This window comes from Dama dama, chromosome 22 (assembly GCF_033118175.1).
Source record: "Dama dama isolate Ldn47 chromosome 22, ASM3311817v1, whole genome shotgun sequence".
Lineage (NCBI taxonomy): Eukaryota > Metazoa > Chordata > Mammalia > Artiodactyla > Cervidae > Dama > Dama dama.
Window position 1 is genome coordinate 6,443,524 of NC_083702.1, and position 20,832 is coordinate 6,464,355.

The 20,832-nt window shown below is 53.1% G+C and overlaps 1 protein-coding gene across 5 annotated transcripts in view; it reads left to right on the top strand.

The window, feature by feature from the left end:
* TTLL1 (TTL family tubulin polyglutamylase complex subunit L1) overlaps nucleotides 1-20,832 on the top strand; it is a 35,840-nt gene continuing 15,008 nt past the window's right edge. The window contains exons 1-8 of one of the 5 annotated variants that reach the window (XM_061124376.1): nucleotides 2-119; nucleotides 5,108-5,181; nucleotides 8,541-8,697; nucleotides 9,023-9,139; nucleotides 16,115-16,323; nucleotides 17,741-17,921; nucleotides 19,237-19,371; nucleotides 20,617-20,725. In XM_061124376.1, coding sequence (XP_060980359.1) covers nucleotides 9,027-9,139; nucleotides 16,115-16,323; nucleotides 17,741-17,921; nucleotides 19,237-19,371; nucleotides 20,617-20,725 — 747 coding nt within the window. In that variant the 5' untranslated portion in view covers nucleotides 2-119; nucleotides 5,108-5,181; nucleotides 8,541-8,697; nucleotides 9,023-9,026. Of the gene's footprint in view, nucleotides 120-3,922; nucleotides 4,056-5,107; nucleotides 5,182-8,540; nucleotides 8,698-9,022; nucleotides 9,140-16,114; nucleotides 16,324-17,740; nucleotides 17,922-19,236; nucleotides 19,372-20,616; nucleotides 20,726-20,832 lie in introns of those variants that run through there. The other 4 variants (XM_061124378.1, XM_061124375.1, XM_061124377.1 and 1 more) reach the window with 4 other exon arrangements.

The window sequence follows — 20,832 nt, forward strand, 5'->3', positions numbered from 1 at the left end:
AGGGCCGGTCCGCGCCGGGTAAGCGGGCCGAGTCCTCCAGAGATCGTCCAGTGGGGCTGGAGGCGGGGCCGGGCCGCGGCGCGGGGCCGCCGTGCTCCGCGCTCCTGGGCGCTTCTCAGGTGAGGCCCCGCCGCCGGCGCCGCCGCCTCCGGGACCGACGGTGTGGCCGTGCTGGGTGGGCGAGTGCGCATGCGCGAGCGGTTGTGGGCGCTGATCTCCGCGGTTTAGATGCTGCTGGCCGGACTCGCTATCCCCGGGGGCAAGCCCGCGCTGACCACTGTGCTCCTTTTCCTCCTCCGAGTTCCTACGACTTGTGCCTTTCGATCCTTGTAATCCCATTCCTCTTATCGGTTATTCCAGAGTTTTATGTGCCTAGGCTTTTTCATTCATTTGCAACCTGTATTGTTTCTGCTGGCATCTTGCAGGAAGCAGTGTACCTGTGGCTAGCGCTCTGGCTGGGAGACAGGAGATGAATGTCCCCCCGCTCCGCTCGCCTCTCTCTGGGGGTCTGAACGTCGGCGTTTGCCCTCTTTCCTCTCCCTGTTTTCCCATCTTTAGATGGGGTGGGGTAGACATACCCCCTTAGAGTAGCCGAGGCATAGGGGGATTCATTCTGGAACTAAAAGTATCTTATGGTTGTAAGCCGTTTGGGGTTTGCAGAGCGGTTCTTCGATCAGGGAATATTCAGAAGCGTACTGGGGGGCTGGTTTGTGGCGGTACAGAAAAGATTGGCCCTGCCCTGCACTCAGGGAGTTACGGGCGCCAGTAAACACGTGCGAGGAGCAGTGGGAAGGAGGAGGCTGACAGGGCGACACCACTGCGACGGGATGCCCTGCGCCCACGTGAAGTCAGCGTTTGTATCATTTTATTTCTAGGTGGCTTTTTTTTTTTTCCCCCCCCAAAAAAAGACAGGGTAAAAAGGGATGCACATGTCCTGGAATCCTGGCTGAGCTGGGAGTTTATTGACACTGATAGTGGTAAGACTGACTGGGAGAGGGGGATGAGGGCAGGGCAGAGAGTGCGTCCATGGTCCGATCGCTGGAAGAGTGAAATGACTCCCACGAATGTGGGTTCTGCCCGCAGCTTGTTGTTTCTCCTGAGAGGTCGTTCTGGCTTTTGTCTGAGAAGAGTTGTAACTCCAGGAGGCAGAGGCCTCTTGGCAGAGTTCTGTCCTCGTGGGCTTCTTGGGCACAGAGATTCCCCGAGATGTTCCACCGCTCATCGGAAATCAGCTGAACTCCTTCCCGGCCTCCTACTTCTCGCCCGGATAAATCTGTAGAAGATGACCGTTTCCTGGTTGTCTCCCCTGTGAGACTGGTGGCTCCTGGAGGGCTAGGCTGCTTACCTGCTTCATTGCTTGGCACTTGTTTGTGTGTGGCGGGAATTCGTGTCTTTTTTTTTTTTTTTTTTGGCCGTGCGGGGTCTTATTGCAGCATGGGGATCTTCAGTCTTCATTGTGGCATTCGGGGCATCTTTAGTTGTGGCGTATGGGATCTGGTTCTCTGACCAGAGATAGAACCTGGGCCCCCTGCATTGGGAGCACAGAGTCTTAGCCACTGGCCCACCAGGGAAGTCCCTCACATCTTCTTTTGTTAGGTCATCAAATCCTGACTGACAGCCTGCTGTTACCAGATGCTGTTCTGGGTGCTGGGGGTTCAGCAGAAATAAGATGGAGCAGCATTCCTGCTCCCAAGGTGATACATGTGTATTGAAGACAGGTGGTCACCAAGGGACCAAATACGTGAACTAGACCAGGTCTTTTCAAACTTGAGCATGCATAAGAATGCCCTGAGAGTCTACGGCCATACCACCCTGAACGCGCCCGATCTCGTCTGATCTCGGAAGCTAAGCAGGGTCGGGCCTGGTTAGTACTTGGATGGGAGAATGCCCTGAGAACTTAAAACACAGATTCCTGGGACCCACTCCCATAGATCTGAATGCGTTACCCTACTGCGTGTGCGTAGGGTTGGGGTGGAGGATTTGTGTTTCTAACAAGCACCAGGTTGTGATGCCCATGCTGCTGGCTCACGGACAGTGCTTTGAGTTGGCACCGGCTTAAACAGTTGTGTACACCGCTATCGCCACGGAGATGTGACAACGCGGTAAATGGGAAGGACTGAGATGGGCTTGGGAAGGCTGCTGTGAGGAGTTGGCCTTTGGGAAAGGGCCAGATTTGGGGGACAAGAAAAAGGCTGGGGCCTGGAGAGGGCAGGCAGGCAGAAGGACACTGGGGGACAAGACCTGAGAGGCATGGGGGGCTGCAGGTGGACTGCAACGGGCAGCTGCTGCAGGCTTGTGAGCAGAGTGAGAAGGTTTGCTTTGTGTGTGTAAAAAGATCAGTCTGCTGCTGGGTGGAGGATGGCTGCAGTGGGGTGACAGTGGGACCAAGGTAGCCCATCGTCGGGGCCTGCTGTGGGTGTCCTTAATTGTGGGGATGCTGGGGAGGTCTCTGAAGATGGAATCTTTTGGGTAGAGTGGGCATGATTTGCCGCTGGCCTGGACTGATGGTCACTTTCTCCCCAGGACTGCAGTTGAATTTTGTTGGGCTCTTAAAGCACTTTGAACACACTTTTTTTTTTTTTTTTTTGGCCATACCTCGTGGCCTGTGGGATCTTAGTTTCCTGACCAAGGATCAGTCCATGCCTCCTGCACCGGCAGTGTGGAGGCTTAACCACTGGACCGCCGGGCAAGTCCCTGAATGCATCTCTTGCCTCCCCTGGATCAGGACTGTCCAGGAGCACCTGGTCCCAGGCAGCTCTACGTTGTCACCCGTCTGACACAGAGTGGCTGTCAGTGCCGAGTGAAAGTAGACAGATGAGAAACTAGACTCTTGGTGACCCGGACACCCAGGGATGTCCCTGGGGAAACCAGTTCTCAAGCTTGAGCACATCCTGCCCACTTGCCCCAGGAGTGGGCCCCTTAAATAACCAGCAGCTCTGGGTTCGGTGGTGGATTCTGGATTCGGGGTACCTCAGGTGGTGACAGCCTGCTCTGACTTCGAGCTGTGATCAGCACAGTCTCTGCTTTTCCTGGTGAGGGGTTTATGGTGCTCAGTTTTGAAAGTAGCCGACCTCGTGGTTTACGAGTCTGAGGCATCAGTTCATTTGATCCAGTAGAGAGGTGATGTGTTAAGTTCATTACTCAATACCATTAATCCTGCTTGGTTTTTTGTTGGTTTTTTTTTTTCGATTTTAGGAGGAAGTCACAGGAAAACAATCTGACATCAGGTATTTATTTACTTTTCTAAGGAAAAGGATCTCTCAGGGTTGGAGAGGAGTCTGGCTTTTGTACTGTGGGGACTGGACTGATGGCTCCTTTGTTCTAAGACGATTCCTAAGCCTGGCCCTGATTCCTGAGCCCACTGTGCCTGGCCCTGGCTGGGTGCTGGGGGACCCACCTGATGCCCTGCAGGAGGTTAATGATGCCTGACAAGGGGCTGCATGTAAACTGAGGGTTGACATCCCATGTGGGAGGGAGGCCATGTGTGTTCCCTCTTATTCTCCAAGCCCCACTCTCCCGGCTATAAGTGGGAACAGTCCCTGCCTCCGGGCATCAGGTGAGCTGTAACGGTGTGCCCAGTAGACAAGGATCTGCGCAGACTGCCCAGCCCAGAGCCCGGCGCATCCTGGTGTGTCGTGTTGTTTCAGTGATGACAGAGACATGTCATCACTTCCTGCGCGAGGCGGGCTGGTCTCCGGAGCCCAGCGGCGGGAGCGTGCAGGGCCGAATCAGGGGCAGCTTCACGGGGAAGCTCTTTCCGCCTGACGCACTCGTTTCAAGCCCAGTTAACTGTTCGGAGAACCCGCCCTGTGCCAGGGCCACGCCCGCCTGACCTTGCAGTAATCCCCTCAGTGCCGCCGAGGGGCTGTCACTTTATTTTTCCATTTGTTTCACCAGGGAGGCTGAGGCCCCGAGGACTTGCCAGGATCTGTGGCTTAGATGATTCCATGCGGGAGTGAACCGGGTCTCTGAGCCTCGGGTGTGGAGGGCCCCTCCTCGCTCTTCTCGAGGTGCCTTTTACATCAGCTCTCAGTGGTGGATTCCACGTCAATGTGGTGTGTTTCTGAAAAGGGGTTCTTTTAAAGGAGAGGTGGCCTTACTTCTTTCTTTCCTTTCTTAACCATAAATGACTGTTTTTCTGCTCAGCACCTTACACCATGCTGTTTCCAAAATTCGTGTATGTGCAGCTCCTCGTGTGTGTGAATGTCTTTTTTTCCCCCTAGTGTTTAGGATGGTGGTGTCTCATGTTGGTTTCCTAGGGCTGCAGTGTCCAAGTGCCACAAACTAGGCGGCTCCATGAGGCAGGAGCCTGGAATCGGGGGGTTGGCAGAGGTGCGCTCTCTTGAAAGATTCCAGGGGAGGGGGTCCTCGAGGCATCCAGATTCCAGGCATCGTGGAGGCATAACTCTATAATCTCTGCCTCCATCTTCCCACGGCCATGTTCCCTCTATATCTCTCTGCCCCCTTGTCTTCACGGGGTGTTCTCTGCCCCGTGTGTTTCTGTGTCCAGCTTTCCATCTCGTAAGAGTATCTGTCGTTGGATTAAGGCTGACCTGAATGACCTCATTTTTTTTGAGAACACTTATTTATTTGGTTGGAAATGAAGCCCTTGTCAGTCACATGATTTGCAGTTATTTTCTCCCAGCCTGTAGGTTGTCTTTTCATTTTGTTTATGATTTCCTCTGCTGTACGAAAGTTTATAACTTGATTAGGTCCCATTTGTTTATTCTTGCATTTATTTCAATTTCCCTGGGAGACTGACATAAGGAAACATTGGTACCGTTCACGTCAGAATGTTTCGCCTGTGTTCTCTTCTAGGGGTTTTATGATGTCAGGTCTTGCATTTAAGTCTTTATGGCATTTTGAGTTTATTTTTGTGGATGGTGTGAGAGTGTGTTCTAACTCTGTTGGTTTACACATAACTGGCCAGCTTTCCCAGCACCACTTGCTGAAGAGACTGTCTTTTCACCGTCGTACATTCTTGCCTCCTTTGTCAAAGATTAATTGACTGTAGGTTGTGTGTGTTTATTTCCAGGCTCTCTGTTCTATTCCATTGATCCATGTGTCCGTTTTTGTGCCAATCGTTTGTGTATTCATTTTATTTTAGGTAAGAACCCAAGGCAAGAGTCAGGGAGACTGAAGAGAAATCGGACGTTCCTGTTGGCTCCATAAATACCTATGGTAGGTCAGGTGTGAGATGCTTCCCTTGGTGACCGCCTGTCCACGCGGCCGGTGGAAGGGGCAGGGGGCCGGGAGGAAACCGCCCCTCCTTGGAGGCTCCACTTCCTGCTGTAAAGTGAGGATGAGGCTTCCCTGTAGCTCAGACGGTAAAGAACCTGCCTGCAATGCAGGAGACCTGAGTTCGATCCCTGGGTGGGGAAGATCCCCTGGAGAAGGGAATGGCAACCCACTCCAGTATTCTTGCCTGGAGAGTCCCCATGAACAGAGGAACCTGGCGGGCTACGGTCCATGGAGTCGTAAAGAGTCGGACACGATGGAGCAACTAACAGTACAGTGCGGTACTCAAGTGAGGATGGGGATGTTTGCTCCATCCGGCTTCCTGGGTTTGGGGTCGTGCCCCTGGGTCATCTTCTGCCTGTTTTGTGACTGGAGCACAGTGTGGCTCTAAAGCACTGCCCGTGTTATTGTGTTATGTTTCTGCTCTTACTTCCGGGGCCTCTCCAGGTGGATGTCCATGACAGGGGTGAGGTCACCCAGGAAGGCTGATGTTTGAAGTGCAGGGCATGGGGTGTGGTGTGGGCCTTGCCTGGCCGCGGGGTTGGTTCTCACCCAAATCCTGTGTCTGCAGTCGGACTCTAGGGGGCAGAGTCGGACCAGGATCCCTCAAGGAGGCAGGGCTGATCAGGGTGAAGTCAGATTACAGGCTGGCCTCAGAGATACTGCAGATTCAGGCCCAGACCACCCCAGTGAAGTGAATATTGCAAGAAAGCAAGTCACACAACTGTTCTGGTTTCCCCAGGGTCTCCAAGTTAACTTTATACCATGCTGCAGACTGTGCCGGGCATTAGCTGCTGTCTAAAACGGCGTACATGGCCGGAATTAAGCAGTGCTCCTGCTGCTGCTTGGCAGCTTCAGTCGTGTCTGACTCTTTGCAGCCGTGTGGACTGCAGCCTGCCAGACGCCTCTGTCCATGGGATTCTCTAGGCAAAAATGCTGGAGCCGGTTGCCGTGTCCTCCTCCAGGGCATCTTACCAACCCAGGGATTGAACCCAGGTGTCCTGCATTGCAGGCAGATTCTTTACCGCTGAGGCACCAGGGAAGCCCTAATTTAAAAATACTTTATTGCTAAAAGGCTTCCCTGGTAACTCAGCTGATAAAGAATCCACCTGCAATCCTGGAGACCCTGGTTTGATTCCTGGGCCTTTTGACAAGGGATAGACTACCCACTCCATTATTCTTGGGCTTCTCTGGTGGCTCAGCTGGTAAAGCATCTGCCTGCAATGCGGGAGACCTGGGTTTGATCCCCCGAAGAAGGGAACGGCTATCCACTCCAGTATTCTGGCCTGGAGAATTCTGTGGACTATGTAGTCCACGGGGTCGCAAAGAGTCGGACACGACTGAGTGACTTTCACTTTATTGCTAAAAAATTTTAACCAAGACCTGAGCCTTCAGGGAGTCATGCTAGTAACACCAAAGATTACAGATCACTGAGGCAAACAGATAATAACGAGACACTTCCTTGGCAGTTAAGAGTTAAGACTCTGCACTTCCTGTGCAGGGGGCATAGGTTCAATACCCGGTCAGGGAACTAAGATGCCACATGCTTCACAGTACGATCAAAATAAATAAGTAAAAGGTAATAATGAAGACGTTTGAAATATGATAAGAATACTGTGACGCAGAGACAGAAAGTGAGCAGACACTGTTGGAAAAATGGTGCCCATAGACTTGCCCCACGCAAGCTTGCCACACAAGTTCAGTCCCCGAGTTGGCCTCGACCCCGCAAGGGGGGCTGGGCGGGTGGGGTTTGCTCAGGTGCAGACTCAGCTGCCGGCAGGTGGGGGACTCACAGAGCTTCTGGCGTCACCTCAAGGCAGTGGCTGCTGACCTTCACGCAGACCGTGACTGATAGGTTAGCATCCTCACGTGGCAGTTACGTGACACTTAGCGTTTACAGAGAGTGGTTCCGTTTACCCCTCACTTTGACCTTGTGGGCGTTGGCCTCGTCCTGAGGAAGCTGCTTTCGCAGAGGGAAGGGGTGATGGGCTGTGGAAGAAGCAGCGAAGTTAGAGTAGGGTCATGCTGAGCTTCGCTGAAGCCACCATCACGCCGTTTGGTCCTTTCTCACACCGGCTCTTAAGAGCCGTGGCTTCCTCGTCCGTAAACGGGGATGACGACCATGATTCCCTACGTGCCAGGTGCCCTAATCAGTGCTTTACACGTGTTCACTCGTTTGCTTCTTACTTTCACCTACGACACGGGTCAGCACTATCGTCACCCCCATTTCGCAGATGAGGAAGCAAGTTCAGAGAGGTCAAGTAACTTGCCCAGCGTCACACAGCAAGTGAGCGGCGGAGCTGGGCCTCGAGCTCCACAGGCTGAGCTTGCCCGCAGCCCCGCCTTGCTGGGCACCCCGAGGAGGGTCTGGGCAGCCCTGGGTAGAAGCACTCCGAGCCCCACCTGGGGGATGCTCTCAGAGACTGCCTTCTCTTTCCCTCTCCCAGGCAGCGCATACCTGAGTCCCCACCTCCACATCCCATGCTTTTTTCTGCCTGGTGATGTTGCTCCAAACGTGAAGCCATGACAAGGGGGATGTGCCTCCTTCATAAAAGGCCGTCGACGTTCATAGGGCCCCAGGGCTTCGAGCCTGGGCTGGGAGAGCCCTTCCCCTCCTGTCCCCAGGAGTGTAACGAGGCAGCCTTGGTCTGGGGGGAGCCTGGAACCCTGGGCTGCTTGAGCAGCTCGAAAACCACAAATTCAGAGGCGGGACTAGGGGCAGAAAGGTCCCATAACTTGCTCAGAGACCCACGGTGGCACCGCCAAGGCCTGGGACCATGGTCACTGGTTCTCCCTGATGTGATCGTCTGCCGTGTGCCAGGCACATGCCAGGCCCCGGCCACCAAGCGGGGACGGAATAGAGGCAACTCCTGCCTCCCCGAGTAGGGACAGAACTGCAGGTGCCGAGGGGCCAGGCAGCTGGTCTGGAGAGTCAGAGAGGCTCTGCGGGAAGTGACACTCTACTCCTGCCTGCAGACGAGTGGGCAGTAGCTTAACTGGGCAGAAGGGAGGCCGGAGTGCTGCGGGCAGAGCACGTGCCCAGGCCCCGAGGTAGACGGGAGCCCGGTGTGGCCAGAAGAGTGGGTGAGCGAGACGGTGGTGCGAGACGCACCCGGCAAAGCGGGAGAGGAACAGGGCGCTGCCTATGTTAGGTGCAGTGGGAGTCACGCTGGTTATGAAACAGGAGCAGTGTGGTCGATCACCCACCGTGAAGGAGTGCCCCGGTGTAGGGCAGGCAGGCAGCAGGGAAAGTATGGGGGGGTCCCCGGATTAGAGCGGGTGCTCCCATCTCTGCCCATCAGAGTCAGCTCCAGGGTGCCCTGCCCAGGATACCCTCCCACCCGCCGACCCAGCTCCCACGGCCCAGGCACGTCCCCTCGTGGCGCCTGTCACAGCTGCCGGTCAACGCGTGTAGCCTCTATTTCCCATTTGACCAGACTCTCAGGCTCAGCACGGCTGGTATTTGGGACTAGGGGGTTGTTGTGGGGGGGTGGGGGGCGTCCTGTACATCGGGTGGGGGTTGGGGGGAGGCGGTGTCAAGCAGCATCACTGGTCTCTGCTCAGGAGCTGTCAGCCTCCCCTGAGCCCCGGTCGGTCCTGACGAGCGGGATGCCTTCAGATGTGGCGGGGTCCCCCAGGGGCGTGTTGGGGGCGGGAGGTCGCCCCGGCTGAGAGCCTCTGTGGGGGAGACGGAGCTCGGGGCGGGGCGGTCTGTTCACCGCGCAGAGGACTCTTTCGGCGAGCGGAGGTGAGGCGTTGACGTTCATGAGGCACTGTCTTCCAGGATTATGGCAGGAAAAGTGAAGTGGGTCACTGACATCGAGAAGTCGGTGCTGATAAATAATTTTGAGAAGAGAGGATGGGTCCAAGTGACAGAAAACGAGGACTGGAATTTCTACTGGTGAGTATGGAAGCCGGGATCCTGTTGTCGTCCGAGCCCGTTCACGAGTGTGATGGCGGCGTGTCCGGGGACAGAGTGTTCCGCGAAGGCCCGCCGCGCCGCGAGCTGCCTCCGCTGCGCGCCCTCGTCCCGCGCCCTCTGCGCGCAGAGCCGGCGGCCCTGGGGCAGCACGTGCTCGAGTGACATGGTTGTCCCGAGGCCCGGGGGCGTCTCATCCCTGCGATTGTGGTTGCACGGTGTGCATCTGGGTGAGAAACAGGAGCCGCCGCCCCGGGGCCGGTGCTGCTCACAGTGGTGCCCTGCGGCCTGGACCTTGGGGTTCTCTTGGGGAAGTCAGTATCCTGTGGGGTGGCATGGGGAGTGGGGCGGGCTGTGGGGTGATTAGGGGGGTGGGGAGGACTGTGGGGTGGCGTGGGCGATGGGGAGGATTGTGGGGGGGTGGGGATGACTGCGGGGAGAGCTCTGGCATGGCGTGGGGGGTGGGGTGGGCTGTGGGGGGTGGGGAGGACTGTGGGGTGGCGGGGGATGGGGAGGACTGCGGGGAGGACTGTGGGGTGGTGTGGGGGTGGGGAGGACTGCGGGGTGGTGTGGGGGGTGGGGAGGACTGTGGGAGGGCTCCCTGCTGCCTTTCACTCCATCATTAGGCCAGCAGGGTACTGGCCGGACTGATTGAGAAACCCCGGAAAGGCCAGTTAGGCTAGAAAGGTGGCGTTTCTGCACCCAGTCCCGGTTGGTGCCCGGCCCAGCTGGGAGCCCTGGAGTCTTCCTAGACTCCTCTCCCTGCCTCACCTCCTCCCACTTCCTCAGGGTGAGCTCCCCTGTCCTGCTCCGTCCAGGCCTGGGCTGCTCCCTCCCTCGGGACAACCTCCACACCCTTGGCAGGTTACTCACCAGAAGGCTTCCCCGACCCTCAGCTGCTCCTGGGTGCACAGGGTGGGAGTGAGGCTTTAGGGTGGGGGCGGGGTCGATGGGGGAGCCCGTCAGGGTCTGCAGGGGCCCTTCCACCCTGACTCTCCCCGGCGGCCACCCAAGGCTCGCTCTCCCTGCCGCTGCCCTGAGAGCTGGTCCTCGGCCTCTCTCCAGCCCCTTCCCTTCTCCCTGCCCCCGGTGCAGCAGGTTGCACATTTCCCCCACTGACCCGCCAAGAACACTCTTTCCTTTGCACTTCTCTACACGCCGTGCTTTCTGCCCCTCCTCAGCCCACCTCCAGAGACGGCGCACCCGGGGGTTAGACGTCCGGACCCTGGAGCCCAAGCCACGCGTGGCTTCAGCCCGGTGCCTTCACCCCACTGTTCTCGGAGGCCTTGACCTGTCTTCCCAGGTTCGGTTGTTCGAGGTTTCAGGGAGCACGGAACGTGAGGTGGTGCCGGCGTGGGGCGGGAGCCCCACCGGCACATGCTGACACCGTCCCTCACGCGCCAGCACGTGTGCCCTGGAAGCCAGCTCTGCCCCGCGGGCCCTCCCAGGCTGCCCTATTCAGGTGGCAGCAAACACCGAGTCTGTGATTTCCCCGCCTGTCCCCTCTGTCGGTGTCCCCGCCGAGCCCTGAAAAGTGAGGACCCGGCCTGGCTTCTCTCAGCCTCCCCGGAGCCTAGCCGGCCCGGGCACAGCAGGCGGCCCCCAGCCCCCAGCTCCGGCGGTGGGCGGAGGGATGACATGGGAAGTGCTCCTGACAACACTGAAGTCTGCTGCTCTTTAAAGCTGGTTTCCCCCTGCAGGGGCGGGGCTGGCAGGCAGGGAGGGCGTTTGTGAAGTGGGTCAGTATTTGCATGTGGTTCGCCTCTCCGAGGTAAAGTGACATCATTTATCCCGAACCCTGTTTCACAGGAGCTCTGCAAGGAAGGCCGAGCACGACAGCATTTAGGGCGGACAGCGTTTAGTCTTCAGGCTTCTCCTGCCGGGGTGGGGGGTGAGGGGGGGTTCAGTGCTGCCTTCTTCACGCCGAGAGGGGTTTGGGGAGAAGGGGAAAGGGATCGCTTTTATTTTAAAAAAACTTTTTACTTTATATCGGGAAAAGGGATCGCTTTTATTTTTAAAAAACTTTTTACTTTATATCGGGAAAAGGGATCGCTTTTATTTTTAAAAAACTTTTTACTTTATATCGGAATGTAGCCCATTAGCAATGCTGGGATGGTTTCAGGTGAACAGCGAAGGGCCTCAGCCATACATACACATGTATCCGTTCTCCCCTAGACTCCCCTCCCATCTAGGCTGAGGACGACATAGGGAGCTCTCCTGAACCAAAGAGTGAGAGGAGGAAAGGGCTAACCAGTTTGGCAGGAGTTGGATATTTGGAGATCTTGAGAGCTCCCGCTTTAAGCACTAAATGTCCTGGTCAGCTCTTAAAAATTGGTTAGGGAAAATTACTGAAAACAGCTAAATATTAACCGGTTGGGGAAAGGTAAATACAGTAACCAAGCAGATTAAGGTGCAGCCATTAAAATAATTGCGATGGTCGTAAAGCAGTTTGGGAAACTGAATAACAATAAATGTGAAGGAAAACATATTATGAAATTGTGTTTGTATCCTGACAACAACTGTGCAAAAACAGCTTACGCGCGGGCAGGAAGTAGACGGAGTGTGAAACAGGTAAACAGTGACTGTGCCGGAGGGAGTATTTGGGTTATCCATTGCCAGAGTGACAGCAAGTAGCAAGCACCACAAAACCTAGGGGCCAGACTCTACACTCCCAATGCAAGGGGTCCAGGTTCAATCCCTGGTCAGGGAACTAGATCCCACATGCCTCAACTGACTATCCCAAATGCCACAACGAATGTTGGAAGATCACACATGTCACAACTAAGACCCAGTGCAGCCAAATAAATAAATATTAAAAAACAAAACTTAGGGGTTCGAAGCAACCACTTTTTGTTGCACATGAGTTTGTCGGTTTGGTGGAGTGGTTCTCTTGGTCTGGCCTGCTTCACTGAGCCTGCCTGGGCTCACTCAGGATCTGCTGTCACCTGGCGGGTCATCCGGGACCTGGCTGGTCTAGAATGCCCTTAGCCAGGACACCAGGGGCTCCTCTCCACAAAAATCTCACATCCCTCCAGCCAGCTAGTCTGGGCTTGTGGGGTGTCGGGGGCTCAAGAGAGAGGTGGCAGCTCTCAAGGCCGTTAAGGGCTAGTCACAGAAATGGCACGCCATCACTTCTGCCGTTCTTTTTGGCCAAAGAACTACATCGAAGTGAAGTGAAACTCGCTCAGTCGTGGCCGACTCTTTGCGACCCCGTGGACTATACAGTCCATGGAATTCTCCAGGCCAGAATACTGGAGTGGGTAGCCGTTCCCTTCTCCAGGGGCTCTTCCCAACCCAGGGGTTGAACCCAGGTCTCCCACATTGCAAGCAGATTCTCTACCAGCTGAGCCACAAGGGAAGCCCAAGAATACTGGAGTGGGTAGCCTATCCCTTCTCCAGCGGATCTTCCCAACCCAGGAATCGAACCAGGGTCTCCTGCATTGCAGGTGGATTCTTTACCAACTGAACTATCAGGGAAGCCCAAAGAACTGCATTGGGTTGGCCCAAATTCAAGGGGAAAGTTATTTTACCTCCTGAAGGGACTTGCTACAAAGTGACATAGAATAGGGAACAAGAAGGGTGGAGCACTGGGACTCTTAACAGTCAGGCTACACAGTAGGTGAATGTTTCCTTTGCTCCTTGCAGAAGTGTCTGTCACTGGGCCTCAGGAAGACTTGTACAAGGTGAGCTCGGAATAGCTTGTTTTACAGGAAAGCAAAGACGTGGTTGAGGACTACTAGATTCATGGTAGTAAGACTCAGAAGGCAACTTAGAGAGTTCCTTCTGCCCAAAATAAGGAGAACTAGAGCTTCAGTAAGAATAACTGAAACAGATTGAAATTCATGGTGCATGTTTGAATCTGAGTTCATAAACATGCCCCCCAAAAGAACTGAAACCAAACACCATGCCTGCTGCTCAGTCATATCTGACTCTTTGCAACCCCATGGACTGTAGCCCGCCAGGCTCCTCTGTCCATGGGATTCTGCAGGCAAGAATACTGGAGTGGGTTGCCATTTCCTTCTCCAGGGGATCTTCCCAACCCAGGGATCAAACCTGTGTCTCTTGCATCTCCTGCAGTGGCAGGCAGATTCCTTACCACCCACATAATTTGTGACACATTTGAAATGGCCACAGTGGGGAGCTCCCTGGTGGCCTAGTAGTTAGGGTTTGGCGTTTTTCACTACCGTGGCCCAGGTTCAGTCCTTGGCCAGGGAACTGAGATCTCACAAGATGTGCTATGTAGCCTCTCCCCCTCTACAAATAGCCGTGTTTTTGATACTACCTCCCTGTGGAGGTGGGGAAGGGCCTTGTCCCCTTCTCCTGAGCTTGGGTGGGTTCTGTGACTGCTTTGACCAGTGGGACACGGTCAGTGTGTTCTGCATCGGGGCCCAGACCTTAAGAAACCAGCAGCTTCTACTTCCTGTGTGGGAAGCCCCAGCCAGAGCCACGAGCTGCCACATCCTGCCCGTCCCAGGACTGTCGGGCAGGAGAACCCCCTGCACGCAAGGTGCCAGCTGTGGACGAAACCTGCTCGGACCCCCAGACCAGCTGGCTGAATCCCCCTGAGTGACCTCAGTGCCGCGAGGGGCCGAGCGCTCAGCCGCGCCCTGCCCAGATTCTTGACCCCACAGAACCTGGAGATAGCATGCCATGGTGGTTATCTTAGGTAGCGAACGTTGGGTCGTTTGTTCTGCAGTGATAGGGGCCCAGAACACAGCTCGTCACATGTCCTTGTAGGGGGGCGGGTGAGGGAGCCAGCTCACCATTTGGAAAACTGATGCAGGAAAAAAAGTCAGTCAGTCTTCCCTGGAGAAACCCTTCACGGGCTGTCTGAATTGTCCATGAAGGAAAGTTTCTCCTCACAGAAACATCCCTGCCGGTAAGTGAAGGGGGAATGACAAAGGAGAATTTTCACCATTTTGTAACCCCTCACAAAACAAGGATCTACGTCTGTGCAGGACGGAAGCCTCTGACCACAGGGTGACCGGGCACTTGCGTGTGGCTGATGCAAACAAAGATGTGTGTGCCTGAGTGTGGTGTACGCTCCCGGTTCTAGCACGGAGAATCGAAGTGAAATTCCTCACCACTAATTTCTATGTTGATTATATGTTGAAATGATAAGATGTTGGACTGTTGTTTGCTGTTCGGTCGCTGAGTTGTGTCCCCCAGCTCGTGTCCATTGAGTCGGTGATGCCATCCAACCATGTCACTGTCTATCGTCCCCTTCTCCTCCTCCTGCCCTCAGACTTTCTCAGCATCAGGGTCTTTTCCAATGAGTCAGATTAAAATTATTCTTGCCTCTTTATCTTTTGCTTTAATGTGCCCACTAGAAAATTCACCATGTGACTCAGCTGTGTGGGTCACATTGTATTTCTCTTGGGTGGAGCTGTGGATTAGTCACCGACATCCTGAGGGGAAAGGCTCCAGGCTGGATGTGCCGGCCAGTGGGAGCACGCACTGCCCAGGACACAGCTCTGCCTCCCATCCGCCTGCGGCTCATCGGTCCCCTCGGCCGGACCCCCAGTTCATCGGACGTGCAGGGCCCCAGGGAGCATGGTGAACAAGGACGCTGGGAGAGCCCCTGCAGAGCAGACACCCAGTGTCTTCAGCAAATAAATTGCCTAGAAAAAAATTAAGGAAGGTGGGGGAGAATGTATAGATTTATAGACATGTGAGAGAGAGCAACTAATGAGAAGGTTTGGCTTCTTATTTGCAAAAGCTGTGAAAAGTATTTATCAGACTGTTGGGGAGATTCGAACCCTGAGTAACATTTGATGGTATTCAGGAATTACTGCTGCTTTTTTTTTTTTTTTTTTTTTTCTCATTGTGGTTACAGTGTAAAGTAGGATATCATATAACATAAAAAGGAGTTTTTGGGGGCCCAGTGACTAAGACTCCACATTCCCAATGCAGGGGGGATCCCTGGCCAGTTTTAGGTTCAAAGGATTCATTAACAAAAGAAACACTCGTTATACACAAACAATTTCAACATTTAATAGAGAATTACTTGACTTAATTTCAACAATCATTAAAAGAAGAAAAATAGAAACAAGAGGAAAGTAACAGCACGCACATCACCAAATTGGGCCAACCAACATCCAGACTTGACCATCACTGGCACATCCCTCAGTATCTGGAGTGTCAGTTGGGAAAAGGTCCCGGATGGCATGCCCACCCCATGGGTGAGACTTCAGATTGCAGTTTTGGAGGCTGATATTATCAACGGTTTGTGTAAACTGCAGAAATGCAGCTCTGGCTTTACTTTAACTTTCACCATCCTGTTTCTCTCACCTGGTGAGACAGGACTCTCCTGACCCCAGAGGGCTGGCCAGGCCTCCAGGGGCTCAAGAGAAGATCCAAGGCCCACTCCCTCTCTTATCCAAGGTGCCGCTTGACTTGCTGGTAGCAGTTGATGTGCTTGCAGGCAGGCGTGTAGTTCAGGCAGGGTGAGGAGTCATTCAGAGGCCTGCTCTCCAGCTTCTGAAGCCTGAACAAGACTACTTCCATTTTGACTTCCCTGACAACTGCTAGGGAAGTCCCTGGGGCTTTGGTTTTAAGGGGTCCCTGTCCTTCCTGACTTGGGGTGCAGATATTGAGTCAATGAATTTCTTGACTTCATAGTCAGAAAGGGTCTGCCTTTCATTAGTATAATATCAGTAATTAATGTTATCATTAACTGAGAAACATTTACTGAGCATCTACTCTGTGCCAGAGAGTGCAGCCAGTCAGGGCACGGAATCAGAAGAGCCCCCGCCCCAGATTGTTCGGATACAGTCACAGACACGCATCCTGCTGCCATGGGCTGGATCCCTCCAGGCTCAGGTGCAGGGTGGGGACAGGTGAGCTCTGAGGAACATGCTTCCTGGTCAACGGTTCCTGGGCCTTAATGAGTCTTCCTTCCACGTGGACCCACCCTGAGCTTTCGTCCCGCACGTCCCTTCTTCGCTTCTCTTTCAGGATGAGCGTGCAGACCATCCGCAATGTCTTTAGTGTTGAAACTGGCTACCGGCTCTCAGATGATCAAATAGTCAACCATTTCCCGAACCACTATGAGCTGACGCGGAAGGACTTGATGGTGAAGAACATCAAGAGATACAGGAAGGAGCTGGAGAAGGAAGGGAGCCCACTGGCGGAGAAGGACGAAAGCGGGAAGTACCTCTACCTGGGTTCGTGTCCTTTCTGCTGGCCTCACCTTTTAAATAAATAGCCGTGGTGTTTTTTTCCCCATTGGCACATGGCACGGGGATGGCAGCTGTTGCTTTTGAGGGATGAATGTGTGCGAGTTGTGGGCATCTCTTTCTTTCCAAGTATTTACAGGATACGGAGGAGCAGAGCAGGGGGCGGGGAGGGCTTCAGCTTTGGAATCTTGAGTTTGTGTCAGTGCCTTGGAAATGTGCTCAGGAGGGCGGGGGCCACTCCATGGGCTGCAGACTGCTGGGAGGGATAAATCCTGTGTCTGGGAATGCCTGGAGAGAGCGGTGTGTCCATGTAGCATCCTGGGAGAAAAGCTGGGCTGTCGGAAAGCTTCAGAATCCCTTTGCACACTTGGGGAAAATGATATGACTTCTCTGGGCCTCAGTTTCCTTATCTGATAAGTGGGAATAATAGCAACCTCTGCCAAGCTCAGAGGTTTCTGTAGGGATTAAGTGACACAGATTTATAAAGTAACTGGCACACATCTAAAAGAGAACTCATTACAGGCAGACCTCAGAGAGACAGTGGGTTCAGTTTGAGACCACCACAATAAAGCAAATACCACAGTGGGAATTCCCTGGCAGTCCAGTGGTTAGGACTCCATGCTTCCACTGCCAGGGGCCTGGGTTCAATCCCTGGTCAGAGAACTAAAATCCCACAAGCCATGCAGTGCCACCAAAAATAAATAAAAAGAACAAAGTTATAAAAAGTAGATGAAGCGAACATTGCTATAAAGCAAGTTACATGAGTTTTTTTGGTTTCCCACTGCATGTAAAAGTTATCCATGTAAAAGTTATCATTGTGCTAAACTGTAGTCTTGTCAAGTGTGCAATATCATTATGTCTTAAAAAAACAATGCACACACCTTCATTTAAAGATACTTTATTACTTAGAAATGCTAACCATCATCTGAACCTTCAGTGAGTTGTCATTTTTTTTGCAGTAGCAGTGGCTTGGCCAGAAAGTTCCCCTGGGTTTTTCCCTAAGTCTCAGCCCACCCAGTAACATCAAGATTGCTTAGCATAGTTCACCAAACACAATAGCAAACAATAATGAAAAAGTTGGAAATACTGTGAGAATTACCAGAATGTGACAGAGACACACAAAGGGAGCCAATGCTGTTGGAAAAAATCGTGCCAGCAGACTTGCTCCATGCTGGGTTGCCACAAACCTTCATTTTATAAAAAAAAAAACACATTATCTGTGAAGCGCAATAAAACAAGGCGTACCCGTCTCACATGGATTGAGCGGCAGAAGCCCTTGCTCCATCAGATGCTGGGCAGGGGGCGCGAGGTAACGACACAGGCTCTGGAAAGGCAGTGGCGGTGTTTCTCTCCCCGTGGCCCCTGTTGGGCTGACTCATCGCTGTCCCCTGTCCCGTATCCTCAGACTTTGTCCCCGTCACCTACATGCTGCCTGCCGACTACAACCTGTTCGTGGAGGAGTTCCGGAAAAGCCCCTCGAGTACCTGGATTATGAAACCCTGTGGCAAAGCCCAGGGAAAGGGCATCTTCCTGATCAACAAGCTCTCACAGATCAAGAAGTGGTCCCGGGACAGCAAAACATCTTCGTAAGTAGACAGGCGTCCCGTGTGCTTTGCAGCAGCTGTCTCATGTCGTTAGGCTTTGGCCAGGGGCTGGTGGGCTGGGCGAGGGTGGGGGGCGGGGGCTTGCTTGCTTTCCCGGGTGTGAAGCGGTTGTGCAGGGGTACACCTGGCGGCAGGACAAGGCCCTGTGGCCACAGTAGCATCACCAGGCATAGAGTCTCACCTGGAGAGAGGTGTGTGAACCAGGGGAAGGTCGCAGGAGCAGGGAGCCTTGCCAGCTGCTCTTTGTTCTGAGAGTTGGGGGGAGGCCCGTCCAGTCCTGGCACTTCTGAGGTGGCAAAGCATGTCCTTAACCCCTGGGTGCCTGGGCTTGCACCCCTGTCTGACACTCACCGCCTGAGTCAGTTTTGTTGTATAGACCCTCGGGTTTTTCATCTGGGTAAACTGGGGACACAGTGGCACCAGCCTCCTGGGGGCGAGTTGGAGATGGACCGGAGCACCGGGCAGTGTGTGTGGGCAGGGTAAGACAAGACCTGGCTGCAGTCAGGTCAGGCCTCCTCCCTGGGCTGGGGGCTCCTTGGAGCAGAGGACCTACGGAGATTTAGTCTGAGCCTCACTCCTTGCCTTTGTGAGGTTCTTCACTGCTGGGGAGTGCCTGGACCATGGGTGCCGTCCTTTAGGGGTGGGCGATGTCAGGATTTCCCAGGAATGGCAGGGACATCGCCTCGTGTCCTGCATTGGTCTGACCGCATGATGCCAGCCCCCAGGGGTTCCTCTATGGATACTGCCCCCACCCCCCCAGCCCCTGTTTTCTCCCCACGAACCAGCCTGTCACCTGATGAATGGCAGCAAGCTTGTCACCAGCCAACTAAAGATCTCTGGTCTTTTGTTTTATTTTTTTTGAGTTTAGAAAATTTTAGTTTCTTTTTTTTTTTCATTTATTTTTATTAGTTGGAGGCTAATTACTTTACAATATTGTAGTGGTTTTTGCCAGAGTCAGCCATAGGTCTCTGGTCTTTTAAAATTTATTTTATTGAGGTAAGGCTGATTTATAATGTTGTGTTAATTTCTGCTGTTCAGCAAAGTGATTCAGTTATATATATATATTTTTCATATTATTTTCCATGATGGTTTATCACAGGATATTGAATATAGTTCCTGTGCACTACAGTAGGACCTTGTTTATCCATTCTATGTATAATATTAATGCCACTGCTGATGGCCAAACTCCCCAACCATCTCTCCTTGATCCCCTCTCCCCCTTGGCAACCTCAGGTCTGTTCTCTATGAAAGCCCTCTGATGTTTGCATCTAAGCTCAGCCTTCTCTGCCGCACCCAGGTTCATGACTCAGTCCACCAAGGAAGCCTACGTGATCTCTCTGTACATTAACAACCCGTTACTAATCGGCGGCAGGAAGTTCGACCTGCGCCTGTACGTTCTGGTGTCTACGTACCGCCCGCTGCGCTGCTACATGTAAGAGCTGGGGGTTTGCTTCCATCCTTAAAACTGTGCTTTGGGAATTCCCTGGCAGTCCCCTGGTTAGGACTCAGTGCTTCCACTGCAGGGGACCTGGGTTCGATCCCTGGTCAGGGATTAAGATCCTGCAAGCCACGAGGGGTGGCCAAAAAAAAGACCGATTTGACATGACACCTCCCGCCCCTCAGGACCCTTGCAGGGGTTGGTAGGTTGGTCGTTGGCCAAGCTCCCCGAGCTTGCAGTGCCTGGCACAGGGTCCATGTTGAGTAAGACAGTGGCTTTGAGAGTGATGTGAATCTTGAAAATAAGAAGCAACTCTCTTAACCTTGCAAACATACACAGAGAGAGAAACCAGACCCAGCAGGCCACGTGTTGTACAGTTCCGCTTCCACAACATGCCCAGAATAGGCAGAACCATGGGAACAGAAAGAAGCTTGGTATTTGCCCAGCACTGGGATTGGGAAGTGACTGCTGCTGGTCATAGGGTTTCCTTCTGGAGTGACGCAGATTTGTAATGGTGATCATTGCACAACTCTGAATATACTCAAAACCGTTGAGTTGTACACTTAAAGTGGATGAGTTTTGTGGCATATAAATTATATCTTAATAAAGCCCTTATTTAAAAAGAACCATAAAAATTTTACAAGGTAACTCTTCTAAAAGGTCAAAACAAAAAGCAGCTCTTTTCTTTTTGCAATTTTTTGTCTTTATGTTTGTTTATTTTAAACTTTTTATTTTGTATTGGGGTATAGCTGATTAATAATGCTGTAATGTTTTCAGGTGAATAGTGGAGGGACTCAGCCATACATACATACATGTATCCATTCTCCCCCAAACGCCCCTCCCATCCAGGCTACCATATAAGCTTTGAGCAGAGTCCCCTGTGCTACATAGGAGGTCCTTATTGGTTATTCATTTTAAATATAGCAACGTGTACATGTCCATCTGAAACCCCCTAACTGTCCCTTCCCCATCCTTCCCTCAACCCCTGACAATCATATGTGGGTTCTCTTGAGTCTGTGAGTCTCTTTATATTTTGTAAGTAAGTTCATCTGTATCGTTTCTTTTCAGCTTCCACATGTAAGGGATGTCATATGGTATTTCTCCTTCTCTGTCTGACTCACTTCACTCAGTATGACCATCTCTAGGTACATCCGTGTTGGCAGCTCTTAAGACAAAAAAGTGTGCTCTTTTGTTTATGCTTGTCCTCAGAGCATTGAGTTAACCCTCATTCCCACCTAGGTATAAACTTGGATTTTGCCGCTTCTGCACAGTGAAATACACCCCGAGCACCAGTGAGCTAGACAACATGTTTGTCCACCTTACCAACGTCGCCATTCAGAAACATGGGGTAAGTGTTGCTTCTCAGCTGAGCGTAAGGAAATGGACTGATGTCGTGGGTTTCTTTGTTTTTCTCTTTGCAGGACAGGGTGGGTGGGTAGAAGAGTTGGATTCAAG